A 14,794-nucleotide genomic window follows, 5' to 3' on the forward strand; every position below is an offset into this window, starting at 1 on the left:
TTTAGAACAGCAAAAAGCTCCAAGCCTCTCCAATGGGCACCTAGAGAAAAATTTAACTAGTGTGTTTAAGACACTACATAAAAGAGTTTTGTTTGTTTTTAAACAGAAAATAAATGGCAGGACTGTGGGGTGAGGAAGAACATGGAGAAGAGGAAGAGGAAGAGGCATATACGGAAGAAAGAAAAGGACGAGGGTGGGAGGATAGGGACTAGAGGCAGACAGCCTCCTGTCCTCCTTTCTACATCTGCCCTGCATAAGAGCCCTGCTTTCCTCACATCTGCTCTCTGTTAACACATACAATAGGAACTATAATCCCTGTAATAGCTGAAAATGTTCATTCACCTACACAAAGCTGCACACTTCTATTATGTCTCATGAACAACACTGTTTAGAAAAGTATCTGAGGCAACCCAAACAGAAAAACACACATGATATGCACTCACTGATAAGTGGATATTAGCCCAAATGCTCGAATTACCCAAGATGCAATGCACGGACCACAAGAAACTCAAGAAGGATGACCAAATTGAGGATGCTTCACTCCTTCTTTAAAAAGGGAACAAAAATATCCATAGGAGGTGAGAGGGAGACAAAGTTCAAAGCAGAGACTGAAGTAACAGCCATTCAGAGCCTGCCCCACATGTGACCCATATATATACAGCCACCAAAACTAGATAAGATGGATGAAGCTAAGAAGTGTTGGCTGACAGGAACCAGATATAGATCTCTCTTGAGAGACACAGCCAGAACATGTCAAATATAGAGGCCAATGCTAGCAGCAAACCACTGAACTGAGAACGGGACCCCATTGGAAGAATTAGAGAAAGGACTGAAAGAACTAAAGGAGCTTGTGACCCAATAAGAACAACAATGCCAACCAACCAGAGCTTCCAGGGACTAAGCCACTACCCAAAGACTATACATGGACTGACCCTGGGCTCAAACTGCATATGTAACAATGAATAGCCTAGTAAGAGCACCAGTGAAGGAGAATCCCTTGGTCCTGCCAAGGTTGGACCCCCAGTTTAGGGAATTGTTGGGGGGGGAAGGTAATGGGGGGAGAATGGGGAGGGGAACACCCATAGAGAAGGGAAGGGGAGGGATTGGGGGCTGATGAACAGGAAACCAGGAAAGGGAATAACATTTGAAATGTAAATAAGAAATACCCAATTCAATGAAAATGGAAAAAAAAAGAAAAGTATCTCTAACCCAAGAAGAAAGGCTTTGATCATAATTTGGAGTGGGGGAGTGGGGGTGGGAATAAACTACTCAGGAGAGTTGACACAGAATCTCCAAAGATTTAAGAGAAAATCCAGAGTGGTTTTCCACAGCTACACTACTAAAAAATGAACTAAGCAGACTCCACAGGAAGAACGAGGAGAGGAGAGGAGAAAGTAAGAGAGGACAGCTCATTAGTAATCAGGAGTGCTTGGCCAAAACCAGGCCAGAAACATGTAACTGTCTGTCACTCTGCTTCTGAGGAACACAGATCCACCCTTCAGCAACAATAAAGTGACTTCATTCGCTCACTACTAACACAGCAGTCACCGACAGTCACTGCTCATGAAGAAAGAACAGCAGCCATCCTGATGTAACCACGGCATGGGTCTGAGCAGATGAAAAACCTGAAGAAAGTTTCTAGGGCCAATCATATAGGTTTAGTTGTTAAAATCCCCAACTGTGTTTCTCAGTTCACTTTCGATTCTACTGGGGAAAGGAGCCAGATGGGTCAACACATAGTGAAGAGTAAACAAGCAGAAGGCGATAAAATAAAGTAAAATAAAAAGCCCTTTAAGTCACACCATATCTGAACATACTTAAGATAGTTAATGTTGCTCTGATTTTGCATTTATACTCTAGAAAAGAAGTGGAAAAGCCAGCCAGCCAAGGCAGACAGGAAGCACTTACCAACGCCATGAGCACTGGAGGTCTTTTACAATCTCACTGAACCCCAACAACAGTCTCCCGTTTGCAGGGATATAGAGAACTGACATTTTGGAACCTAACACATATTTAACTGAAAAGGTGAAAATTAAACAGCTAAAAACTAAAAAGCTAAAATTTAGGCCTGATCTTCCCAACTCTAAATTGCACACTTAGATATTGTGCTATAATACATATGTCAGAACAGAACTAAATAGCACAAAGGTTCTCTAATATCTTATAGATCTGTAACTTGGAAGAACTCATCATTTAACTGTTTCTTACTTTACAAAACAGAATTAATTACTCCTTTGTTTACTTAAACCCACAGACCTAAAAATCCAATATTTGGTCGTGTTTTCCTGACTTGAGGTAGGATCAGGGAAGGCAAGAAGCATTTACAAGATGTCGATAAACCTGCTAATTACAACACACGCTTCCTGAGCACAAAGTACAGCTATTTCTTTCGGCCTGGTTTCATCCCAAAGAAGAACATTTACTGTGGAGGAGCAAGACCTGCTGCAGTAGGAAAAGGTCCCGTGTGACCCTAAAACAGGGCATCAGAGGTCATCCTTAATTCTTGTCATAATTATCATAAATCATGATTTATTTCTTTAACAAACAGCTAAATACACTCAGATATCTCATTCTCATTGGTAACTAACTCTTAAGGAGCAAAGGTGACTCTGTAATATAGACTAACTTACTAATACCCTGATTTACCTAAAAGTGACACATGCCAACTAGTGTAGAACAGTCCCACTTTACATGATTGAGCATCGCCCCCATATCTATGAAAAGTGTCCATGGATTGAGCAATCATTTTCTTCACTGACCACCAAAACCTATTTAGTGAAAGGGGTGGTTCTGATGCTAAGGTCTTGTTCCCCAATTGGTTCTTGATTTGTCAGTAAAGAAGGCCGGGGACCAATTGCTGGGTAGAGGGTACAGGTGTGACTTCCAGGGGTCCCAGCACGAAAAGGCAGAGGAAGAAGAAAAGAGTTTTTTTCTGCCATGCTTTGGAGGAAGAACAACACAGCAACCATGTGAGGTCTCCAGGAGAGCTGGGGCCTGTAGCCTCCACTACAGGCGGGTGGCCAAGGATGCTTGGCAGGTGCTAGGTGAGAGTAGTCACTGAAGTTTAGGGGAGGTGGAGAGACAGAGATAATAAATTGTTAAAGGCACACTTCTCCAGGCGGGAGAGAGTAATGCCCAGCAACTGTGCCTAGAAGGCAAGTTGTAAAGTAACAAACTGTGTCTGTGTGTCTTTTATTCATGGATTCAAGGGTCTCAAGTGGGAGCTGGTATCACTCTCTGAGAAAAGGCAGGTAGAACAAGAGGAAAGCTAGGAGGGGCTGGTGGCAGGCTGATCTTGGAGCAAAAGGTGGTAGCTTTTAAAACTATACGCAACAATTTTAAAAGAAGGCAGAGAAATGAATTCTCAGCATAGAGTATTGCATATAAACTACGAACAGCAAACATCTGCAAATTCGTCATCTCACAATCCAGGCACTACTATCAACTATCATCATTTCAGTTCTAAGAAGAAACGGTCAAGAGGCCAGAAGAATCAATGCATTAGGCCAGCAGATAAGGCCAGTGAGTCTAACTCCAGCTCTTGAGACCTCATGAGAACTTATTCCTGACTCTAGTCTGAGTTCTGCTTCAGGCTCGCTCTCAAAAGCTGAACTCAGATGCAGAGACCTTAAGTGAGCTGAAGAATGCTCTCAGCAATTCAGTTACTCAGAGCTGCAGAATGTGGCCTCCTCTGAGGCCTTTGTGGATAAAACTAGTTAAGGTCATATAACTATTTAAGGTCATACAGGCTAAGACATGGTCCTTGAACCAATCATGAGTTTCTTTCATATGACACCGAGACAGAGGTGGACATTGACAGCTAGGGCACAGCTCCCCAGAGAAGCTGGCAATATCTAATCTTAGACTTCCTGCTTCTGAGAACGCTTCCCTATCCTGTGAGGCCACCAGAGCAGAGATAACATACACCTTTCTGTACTGTTGAGAACTAACTCAATTTCATGTCAAGACTTCCAAGGGAACAAGCCATCAAGAGGCAATAAACAGTAGTCCCCAGAAAACAACACCCAAGGCTCGCCTGAACTCCACATGAGGAGTCCTGCTGCCATCCAGAAACGCTGCATTGCGCTAAACCTCTTTCACTGACATGAAACTTCAACAAAGTCATACCTCATCCTTCTTCTCCTGAATACGTCGTCTCTCAGCCTCGATTGTCAGCTTCTCCTGGATTTCCTGAGCAATTTCACAATCATGTTGTTCACTATAAAAGGCAAAGGTGATATAAACAAAGAACAGAAGGGAACATTTTTCTTAATCAGAACAGTTTACTAAACACTCACTATAAGCTGTTAATATATTTTAACTCAATCTGCATGGCACTGACCAAAAAGGATCCAACAAGGATCGATGCTCAACTGAACAGAGGAGAAAATTGGAAAACAAAGTGACTGTGTGAGAAAACTGGCATCTCCTTCAGACATTGTAATCAACACAACATCACATCACCCAACTGGGGCCACTCTACAATTAGACACAGGCTCTTCCAGAATTCTACAAAAGCTGCATAGCCCAGGAGATCAATACCCACCAATATCAAAACACAGAGCACATAGAAAAAAGAATACGAGCAAGTGCATGAAAACATCAATAATTTTGTGATTATAAGTTATAGTATGGCTTTTAAAGTGCTATATAAACAAAAGATAATCTTTATTACTTTTAAATTTAGTAACTAAAAAATGTGTTAAAAATTTCAAAGGACAAAAAGAGCTTGCATTCCTGAACTGTGGTTCCAAGTTGAGGCTTCTTTGGAAAATGCCAGTTTTCTCAATGCTTTGGACATTAGAAACATTGTTGCTACCATAGTTCTTTTGGTTTTAATTTTTAGCTTATTTGTCAATTTTGGTATTAATGAATAAAAGAGAAAATTAGGCAACACCTACAATGGGCCCAGAACGATGCTCAACATAGAGAAAACAAACAGAAAGTCGTTTCTACGCTTTGATGGAAGGAATCAGTGCAATCATTTTGGTAAGAAAAAAGAAATCTTTAAATAGCACCTTTAAGATGTATTTATTTATTTTATGTGTATGTGTTGAACATCTACATGTATGTACAGGCACCACATATATGTCTTGTATACAAGGAGGCCAGAAGATGGCATCAGACCTCCAGAGCTGGAATTACAGATGGTTGTGCTGGGTAGTAATGGTAACCAAACCTGGCCCTCTTCAAGGGCAGAAGTGCTCTGCACCACTGAGCCATCTCTCCTAGCATCTTTAAATTAGGGAAGTCTGCTGTTCTCAGGAAAAACTATAAAGTTTCAGGTTTAAAAAAAAAAAAGAGAAGAGGTTTAAACTCTAGAATGTGGTTAAGTCTGGGAGTTACCACTTTTATAAAGTAATCATTTAGGAAAGATTAACAAAAATGTGCTTAGCAATTACTACTTTGAAACAAGCTGGGAAATAAAAATTTGCAGTTCACCTGCTAAATAAATGTATTGTCCCTTATTTTCCCTCCAACAACTGAACTTGAAACATTTTTTGAGTCTCAGACATGTTTGTATACTCCATGTTTGTATCCACAGAATCAGCAGATCACAGTACAAAGTACTATCAGGACAGCCCTAACTTCTCTAGAGTAACTGAAACCCAAATGTCTATTTTAACAAACCCTAGAAGATAAAAATCATTTATTTGTATCAAAAGGAAGATGTACCTAAAAATACATGTGTTATCTATACAAATAGTGTCTACTGTGTGTTTACACTATGTGCACATAGTACACTATACACTACACACATTACATGGTAGTACAAAAACAATCCAGAGTGTACAGGAGCTCACATCAGAGTTTGTGTTAAGACATGGTAGGAACCACACGATCCCTAAATAAAACGTCTATAGACCTGGTTTTGGTCAGTCGTGAGCTATGACTTCCCATGCCACTGAGTAAGTTATAAATCACGGCTCAGGCTTAATGACTTTATGTTATAGGTAAAATAAGTTAGGATCTTACCCACTAAAACAAAGAAATAAACCATGACAAGGAAATAATGAACAGAAAGAAGGCAGAAGCACAATGTGGAAAGCTGAGCAAAATGGCAAAGGTCACAAACGCCACAGACGGTGTCAAAGTGAAGCTGAGGCTGCGCTTCAGGACTTTCCGAGTGCGGTGAGCTCCAAGTCCTCAGCTGAATGCAGAGCCGTGAAGGAGGAGGAGCGCCTGAGCACACAGCAGTCAACACTGGTCATCCTGGCTCAACAGTAGCTCACGGTCCTGATCTCAGTGACAAGTACAATTAATTAAAATCCCTGCTGTGCCAGCCGTCCAGACTGCCAGAGAGCAAAGACTGAATGCTACCCTTTCTAGCTTCCCAGGAGCCCCTGATTTGGGGGTCCTACAACAAAATGGTGTATTTCTCACATTTAGCACTTCTAACCCATCGCTCTGCAAGCCAGTGCTTTCTAGAACCTTGTGCTTCCTGAAGAGCAAAGAAATCAAAGAAAGACGGAGCAGCAAACATAGCTAAGAAAAACTAAAGAAACTCATTACAGCACATAAAGAATTGGCGTCTGTTATTCCAAGGCTTTCCCCAAACAAACTTACAGTCAGAAGACAAGAGATTATTTTCTTCATGACATGGGTACAAAGACTAAATTGAAAGAGACAAACCAATCAGTTCAAAGTCACAGAGCTAAAAGTGAACCTATCATGATTAACATTTCCCAATATTTATTTCAAAAAACAAAGACATTTTCAAGGAACATTACTGACTGGATAGCCACCATACAGTTTGAAATCCCAGACAGAAAAGAAATGGAGATGGGAAGGGCCCTCCCCGCCCTAGCTGCAGGTCCCATAGGCATGCCTCGTATCTACACCATTCCCCAGATCTCACAGGGCTTTGTAGCGCTTCTGGAGCTGAGCTTGGGCTTTGAGGTCTTCCTCTTGGAGCTGCTTGGCAACCTGCAGATCATGCTGGACCAGACGGTTCCGCTGAATGTTGGATGCTAAATGATGCTCAACTGCACAGAACCATGAAAAAGGGAGTTATAATATGCTGACTAGCTAATACAAACCTCGCAATTAATCTAAGAGAAGCCTCATGATTTAAACAATCTATATTTCTACCACTCCATTTTATATTTTTAACAATAGATAAAAGCACAACAGCAATTATTCCACTGAATATAAAGAATACAAAAAAGGAGTAAATCATTTGTTTTGGTCACATAACATAAAAGTAGCAGTGTCATGATGTCTCTACAGGCATTATAAGCTGGTCACTGTTCTTCCCACTAATTTCTGTTGCTACTCCAAGTACTCACGAATGGCTCTTTAATTGTGTTTCACTTTCCACTAAAACACAACTAAGTACTAAGAAACTCCACCATATGGGCTGGGATTATGCCAGTTTTACCTGGCAGAGTGCATGTCTAGCATGCAGGAAGGCCTGGGTTCCATCCCTGGCAACAGAGTCAGCTGAGATGGTGTTACACGTCTGTAATCCCAGCACTTGGAACACAGAGGCAGGAGGATCAGACTTCCAAAATCATCCTAGACTATACAGGGGGTTTCAGATCATCCTGGGCTACATGAGACCCCCATCTTAAACAACAAACAAATCCACAATGTTACTTAATGCAGACACTAGTATTGCCTGTGAAAAATGCCCCTGTCTCTACTTCCTAGGAAAGCCTCTTGATATACTACAGATATACGTACAATCACTGTCGTCACCCCCGAGGAAGGGAAGAGGAAAGTCTGTCCTTTGCCCTAGACAGTGAGTATTCTTCTTATCCCTGACTCTCACTTCAAGACATCTAGAATTCATTATGTACCCTTGTCATTTGCCTAGACGTATCCTTCAGGGCACACATAAGGTATACTTTCTCCTTACCTCACAGGAAGAAACCAGGCAAGCTGCCACTAAAGAGCAGGCTGCAGGCTCGAGAATTAGAGCTGCTACTTACTCTCTTGCTCCTGCAGGCTGTGAGCCAGGGTGTGGTCCTCCAGGACAGCAAAATCTCGACACACTGCAGAGGAGAAGAGCAGATGGAGAACTAATTAGTGTTACTTCACTTTAACATAAAGATAAAAGAATTTTGTGTACTTTAGAACAATTTCAATTTCTTTAGTTTATTAGTTTAAATAATTTACAGTGCATAAAATGTCTGGTTGAAGTATGAATTCATCATTCATAACAATCCCTAATGCTGGGTCTGGAGAAATGGTTTAATGGTTAAGAACAATCACTGCTCTTGCAAGGGATCTTGGTTTGGACGCCAGCAACCCACATGGACGCTTACACTGTGGGTCACATTCTTCTGGACTTCACAGGCATCAGGCCCCATGTGTTATTCTTACATAAATGCAGATAAACACTCATACAGATAAACAAAAGTAAATAAGGCATAAAATGAAAACCCATAGTGCCTGTCGAGTGTCAGGCCAAGTATGCCACAAAACAACGGCTAACTCTCCTCTGCTGCCTGAGGTAAAAATATTAAGCAACAGCTTTAGAACCCACAAATTTGCAAATTCCCATCTACCTCTCCATCTGCCTGGGAGACACTGATCCTTCCTGGCAGACGTGATCCATTGTGTGTGTGTGTGTGTGTGTGTGTGTGTGTGTGTGTGTGTGTGTGTGTGTGTGTGTGTGATATTACATAATAGCATATGATCTTTAGTATATTATTCTCAAGTACAAAGACTTCTAAAATATCTTTGAAAAAAATCAGAAAAGATAGACTTTTACTCCTGTATACTCTATTCTGAAGAATCACGTACCAACCAGTTGTAAAACTGAGGATACTGATGCTGAAGTGCTGGCTTAGTGGTTAAGGAGGGGTTACAGCTCTTGTGTAAGAGGCAGGTTCTATTCCCAGTACCCACATGGCAGCTCACAACTGTCTAGTCCGGTTTCAGGGGATCCACAGTCTCTTCTGGCTTTTGTGGGTACCAGGCATGTACTGTACATAAACATGCATACAAGCAAAACACTCATACATGTAAAACTTTTAAAGTCTAAACTAAAGGACTAACGATCCCTGGACTTACTGGTTCTTGTTTTCATTTACCTGGCTGTTGCATATCCATAGCAAAGAAAGAGGAAGGCCTAGCAAGTATGGAAAAGCTCAGACATCATTATACGTGATGAAGATAGAGCAGAAGGGAGAAACTTGTTCTATTTGCCAAAACCACCCACCAATATCGGATAGAGAATTTATGATCAGTCTTTAATATCGCACTTCCAATGCCACCTTTCCATTAATCCAAACTCATACCAACACATTGGACTCACTCACAAGCGCCCGGCTATTTATATGATGGTACTGTAGCACTACCCCATGACACAAATAATTTTATTCATCTAAGTCTCCAGTACATGCTGTAAATCCTAAGAGAGAGGAATATCTTACGGGTCATTTTATTCCCACTCTAAATAATGCCTGGACAGTAATTTCTAAATAAGGGTGATTTCATTACATAACGCTCCTCACCACACACACATACACATGCACACATGTACACCATGCACATGAAATTCTAAACTTTCCCACTTGTGTCCATCTAGTATACCGATTCACTCATATTCTCAACCTACTCAAAAGAAGCCTAAGAAGTTATCAATCCTTCTTCAAGAAAGAGCAAAATTCCATCAACCCAAATTCAGGATATGTATCTGTATCTGACAGAACCCTAGGACATCTAGAAGGATGGTCTACTCAGGCAGGTGGTCCACTATTGGGTCTCCTTGGACCATAATAAAACATACCTCTACAGCATAAAAAATAATCCTGATAATCCCAAAATGGTGAAAGAGTGTCGCTGCCCTAAGGTAGAGCCCAGTATAGTGTGTGTGTGTGTGTGTGTGTGTGTGTGTGTGTGTATGCGCGCACGCGCGTGTTATGTGTGGGGGGGTGATGTGTGTGGTGTGTCTGTGTGTGGTGTGTGTGTATGGGGTGTGTGTGTATGGGGTGTGTGTGTGTGCGTGTGTGCGTGTGTGTGTGTGTGTGTATGTGGTATGGTATATGTATGTGGTGTGTACGTGTACGCATGCCCGTGATTGTAAGTTTGTTAAGACAAGCAGCAAAAAGACTTAGGATGCATGTGGCACTTTGAAGCACAGTGTAACATGTAGTAAGATACTGATAGGAATTTGCAAAATTTGGAATCAATTTCTTGAGTCACTGCTTTGAAAAATCCAGCCTATGACCTCAGAAGTTGCTGGTTGTCAAATACTTTTAAAGTTAGAAAATATTAACAAATTTAGTAAAATTAAAAAAACATGAAAAATTAAATAAAACAAATCAAAATCAATAAGTCAAAAAGAGAACAAAAAGACTATTAAATCTAGTAAGAAGACATTTTAGGGGTTAATAATCCTGCCATATGGACAGCAAGCAAACAAACAAACAAAAAAAAAAAAACCCTACTTTTGTTAAAAGTTGTGCAACAGGATAGACCTTCCAAATATGACAGTAAGAGTCACTGTGTCAGTTCCAACACCAGCACATCTAGCGTCAGAGAGCTTTACTCCAAGGGGTACCAAGAACAAGAGCGTTACATGACACTTCACATCAGTATTTCTAAATGCAGTCGCTATTCACAGAAAAGGTGAAGAGCTCATCACCTCATCCAACACAATTACAGTGACAATCCCAGGTTCAATAGTTATCAAATCCAGCCTCTTTCTGTCCAATCCAAGTAATGATTTATAGTTCCATTAAGGACTTTGGTAGCATGAAGGCTTCTTCCTCTCACACCAGAACATCAAGGAACTAAGCAAAATGATCTTCAGAAAAACACAACCCGTGACCTACAGTGGGTATACTGTACAGTGTGGCCTTAGTCTGAAGACATCCACATTCCCTGCAGCATACAACTGAACCGTCATGGCACTGTGACGCCTCCTGGTTTATGTACCACACAGATGTCCATTTGAGCAGGTAATCTTAGGAAGTGGCATCTGTGGTACATAAGTAGAGCCTAATGGTGATGTTGAGAAGCCTTACAGAATACTCTGATGACAACAGAAATATCTGACTTGTCAATGTGATTTGGATTTTTAGAGTGTTCCAGAAAGAATAAGCATTTAAAAAAAAAAAAAACCCTAATAATGTAGCATAGGATTACAATGTAACTAAAATTCCTTTCCTCTTGAGACATTCTATTTTCCAATTATTTTCCATAAAGGGGATATTTATAATCCTTTGCAAACATTTTGTAATAAAAAGGTGTGTTTTACAACAGCTTAGATACCCAAGCAGCAGGGCAGCAAGCACTCACTAGGTAAAGGACAGGTTTTAGTAGGAGGCTTTATTGGCTCAACTGATATCACTCCTTAGAGCTTTTGGGTTGTATGGCAAAGAACACCAAGAAAATCTAGGTAAGTCTGTGTGATGTTCCTGAAGCAGCAAATGGAAAATACTAACATTGTCCCACTCTCAGCAGAAAGAGAAGTAAATAAGGCCAGTTACTCACGTGGAACAACTGTTTACTAGCATGTAATATGCAAGTATACTCATGTTAGAACTTAAATAAAAGCACATTTTATAGAATAGAAAGACAATATGCCTGAGTTTAAATATATGCATGGACATACCCCCCATACACACAGACCCACACTCACACAAAACACAAATCTAAGCATAGAGGAAACATTTTAAAAAGCAGAACAATCTAATCTCGAAATTTTAGCTTTCATGCAATTTATCAAAGTAAATTTCTGTGCCACCAGTACTTCCTACCCCGAACTCAAAGCTAAGTGCAACCCAGTAACTTAAGCCACTTACTTGGCAAACAGGACTAGAGCTAACCACAGACAGAGCAGATTATAGGCCAGCAGTTCTAAAAATGCTGAGATGATACAAGTTGTCAAATCAGACGTACTACTTTAATATCGCAAGCCATTTACTTCATTATCAAGACCACAGAGTAACTAACTGAGTATTCAAAGACAAAATGCTGAGTCAAGAATTTTCCCTCTGACTGGGAAAATGACCAGGCTCAGAGCAGCAGGGGATAGAAGAATTGTTACTCATAGTGGTAACACTCTTAAAAAGAGTTACTTTCCATAAGTAATTCATGTTGCCCTTCTAAGTTTAGAAAATACAACTCCATAAACTTCCTTTGTTACAGAAATGAACTTTATGAACTGGAATTACTGTGAAACACAAAATCTTTTGGCAGTAGTAAGAATGGAAAAACTACCCTAAGCAAGCCACTTTTCAGATCCTGTCCATTCTCAGAAAATAAAGATGCACATACTCCTAGATAGACAGAGGCCCAAGCAACAGCAGCATCTGCTTTCTCAAGGAACACCGACAGTTGAGACCAGTTCAATCTGAAGACCACCAAACTGATGGCTGAGCTCCGCCTTCTTATACTCCATGCAAGCGAAGTATGTTCTCCACCACCCAACATTCGGTAGACAAATTAGTTAAGACGTCATTTGAAGACCAAAAGCTGGATGCTTTATTGAAGTATTATTTATCTAATACTTAGGATACAATATTTTCTCACACTACACTAGTACCTATTGCAGCCTGAGTTAATTATAATCATTTTTTTTTAAATTGAGGTCTCAATTTACCATGAACCATGTTTCCACTGCAAACTGTTACATGGGACTAGTGGGTACTATTTTGTAGGATACAGCATAATTTCATTATCAAAAAGTTTTACGGGGTAACAGTGTTCTAGATAATAATTAGATCTCTACAGATGGTACAGTGTTCATTTAGATAAATGCATCACTCAGGAACCTGAATTAGGCTCTAGTACATTAAATGCTTAAAACCAATAGCACATGTGCACACGTGTACACAAGTGTGCAGGTATGTGTATGTATAAGCACACCTGTTTTAACCAAGTGTCTCGAGAACGTGATTGCTTTTGTCTTAGTCACCAGTTTACCTTCAGATGCTTGTATCCTAAGACTTCCCCTGCTTCTTGTCCCTTAGCTCTACAGCTGATGGCAGTTTTGGTAACTTCAGAAGGGTACAAAGGAAAAGAAGTCAGTCCACATTTATGAGGCAAACTGTGGAGATACAACCACACAGCTAAAGTAAACAGAGCTCAGCTAGGAAAGGGAGCAGGCACTCCTCAGAGTTAATGGGGTTCACTCATCAAGAGTCTCATCATAGCCAAGGATCCTGCAATCGGATTAGGGAATGCATATATCCATGGATGTCAACGGGCCTTGAAAATCATACTGATCACAATTGAAAAAGCTTTCTCCTAAATGTCTGCCTTGCTTTCCTTCTGGATAATGACATTGTATATGGTTGATCTTTACAACAATCCAGGAACATTTGAACTTCAAATAACTAAGTTAGTCTATCATAAAAATTAATAAAACAGAAGTACCTCTGTTTTAAAATGTTGCATTTATTTTCAAATAAACACAGAATTTCCCATTTATCTTTATAAAAAAGTGAAGCTTTCATACATTTCTGTAATAAATGTATGTATACTATATGACACTGTTTCTGTGAAACACTCAATGAACAAACAGCGCATAAGGAGGCAAAAAGGAGTTCCGTGACTGGCTGGAAAAGTCTCTAATTGAACATTCTGATAACACATAAGTGTGAACGTGTTTGCTCATCTATGAGACGAGAAACCATCAATGCTGTGCACGCCATTATTCTAAAACAAGAGACTACAGTTAGCCACAGGGCACTCTCAAACAGAAGAAACAGTAACACACAAAGGTTCTTCAAAGCATTTTTCCTCGAAAATTATCCAGATAATAAGAATTGATTTATCCTACTTTTTGTTCATTTACCAAAAAGAAATTCCATCCAACTGTTTTGCTCTGAGCAGCACTCAATTCCCCTGGCACTTTCATGGCTTTGGCTTCAAGTTCTCAGTTTTTGCCTAGAAAGAAAAGCCACTCCTCTCCCTACACCTCTGTGAAAAAAAACCCAATGTGGCTCATTAACACACCCGACCCAACTTAAGGGGGAGGGGAGGAGGTTGTCCCTATCCGGTAAGTACAGCTCCTGCAAGATTCCTTTATCCAGGCTGACCTATACTTTCACTTCTCTTCTAGAAGGACATACTTGGTTGTCGTGTTTTCCCCTATTGTTAGGGGAAATAAATAACCAATACTAAAAACTTCCAACTCTATTGCAGTTTGTAAGAAAAGTAGACAAGGGAAATATCTCTAAAAGATTTTCCCCCAAATTGTAAAAGTCTGATTTTCATTCTGATAACTGTCAAAATCTATATAAGTTTCCAGCAACCTCAAAATATGTAAAACAAAAATCCCTTATGAAACAAATGAACAAGACTTCAAATTCCTATGAATTTGTTCTGAAATGTCCTATCTCAGAAAGTAGTCAAGGTCACTTCACTGACGGGAAATGTATGACGTATGTAGATGACACCCTGAGATCACAGGCGCCTTCCTAGGATCCACTCAGTCTCCTGACTTAGTGTCCACACAGATCAGACCTTCTTTCCTAGCATCACTCAAGAAGACTAAAATTAGATAGTCATGCTCTAGAAATAAAGGCGACTTTGAGACCCTGCAGTAATTACAAAGAAGAAACCAGTCTGCAGTTCCAGTATAAATATAAGACTGTGATACAAAAAAATGAGGGACACACAAAACTCTTTAGAGGATTATGTAAGCTGACAGAAGTAATCTTTCTGTTTTTGTTTTTGTTTTGTGTGGTGGTTTGAACAGTTTGGACTCATGATTTAAATGTGTGCCCGTGGGGAGTGGGACTGTTAGGGGATATGGCCTTGTTGAAGAAGCACATCACTGTAGGGAGGGCTTCGAGGGCTCCTATGCTCAAGCTCTACCCACTGTGCAATT

The 14,794-nt window shown here is 40.3% G+C and overlaps 1 protein-coding gene across 5 annotated transcripts in view; it reads right to left on the reverse strand.

Moving 5' to 3' along the window:
• The window catches only part of Ccdc50 (coiled-coil domain containing 50), a 62,541-nt gene that overhangs the window by 37,272 nt on the left and 10,475 nt on the right, over positions 1 to 14,794 (reverse strand). For all 5 annotated transcript variants that reach the window (XR_001840408.3, XR_010055939.1, NM_182736.2 and 2 more), the window contains exons 2-4: positions 7,935 to 7,997; positions 6,860 to 6,986; positions 4,129 to 4,219 (exon numbers count right to left, since the gene is read on the reverse strand). Coding sequence is in view for 3 of the 5 variants with exons in the window: in NM_182736.2 (NP_877400.1) it covers positions 4,129 to 4,219; positions 6,860 to 6,986; positions 7,935 to 7,997 (281 nt within the window). In the remaining 2 variants the exon portion in view is untranslated. The remainder of the gene's footprint in view (positions 1 to 4,128; positions 4,220 to 6,859; positions 6,987 to 7,934; positions 7,998 to 14,794) is intronic.

This window comes from Rattus norvegicus, chromosome 11 (assembly GCF_036323735.1).
Source record: "Rattus norvegicus strain BN/NHsdMcwi chromosome 11, GRCr8, whole genome shotgun sequence".
Taxonomy (NCBI): Eukaryota; Metazoa; Chordata; class Mammalia; order Rodentia; family Muridae; genus Rattus; species Rattus norvegicus.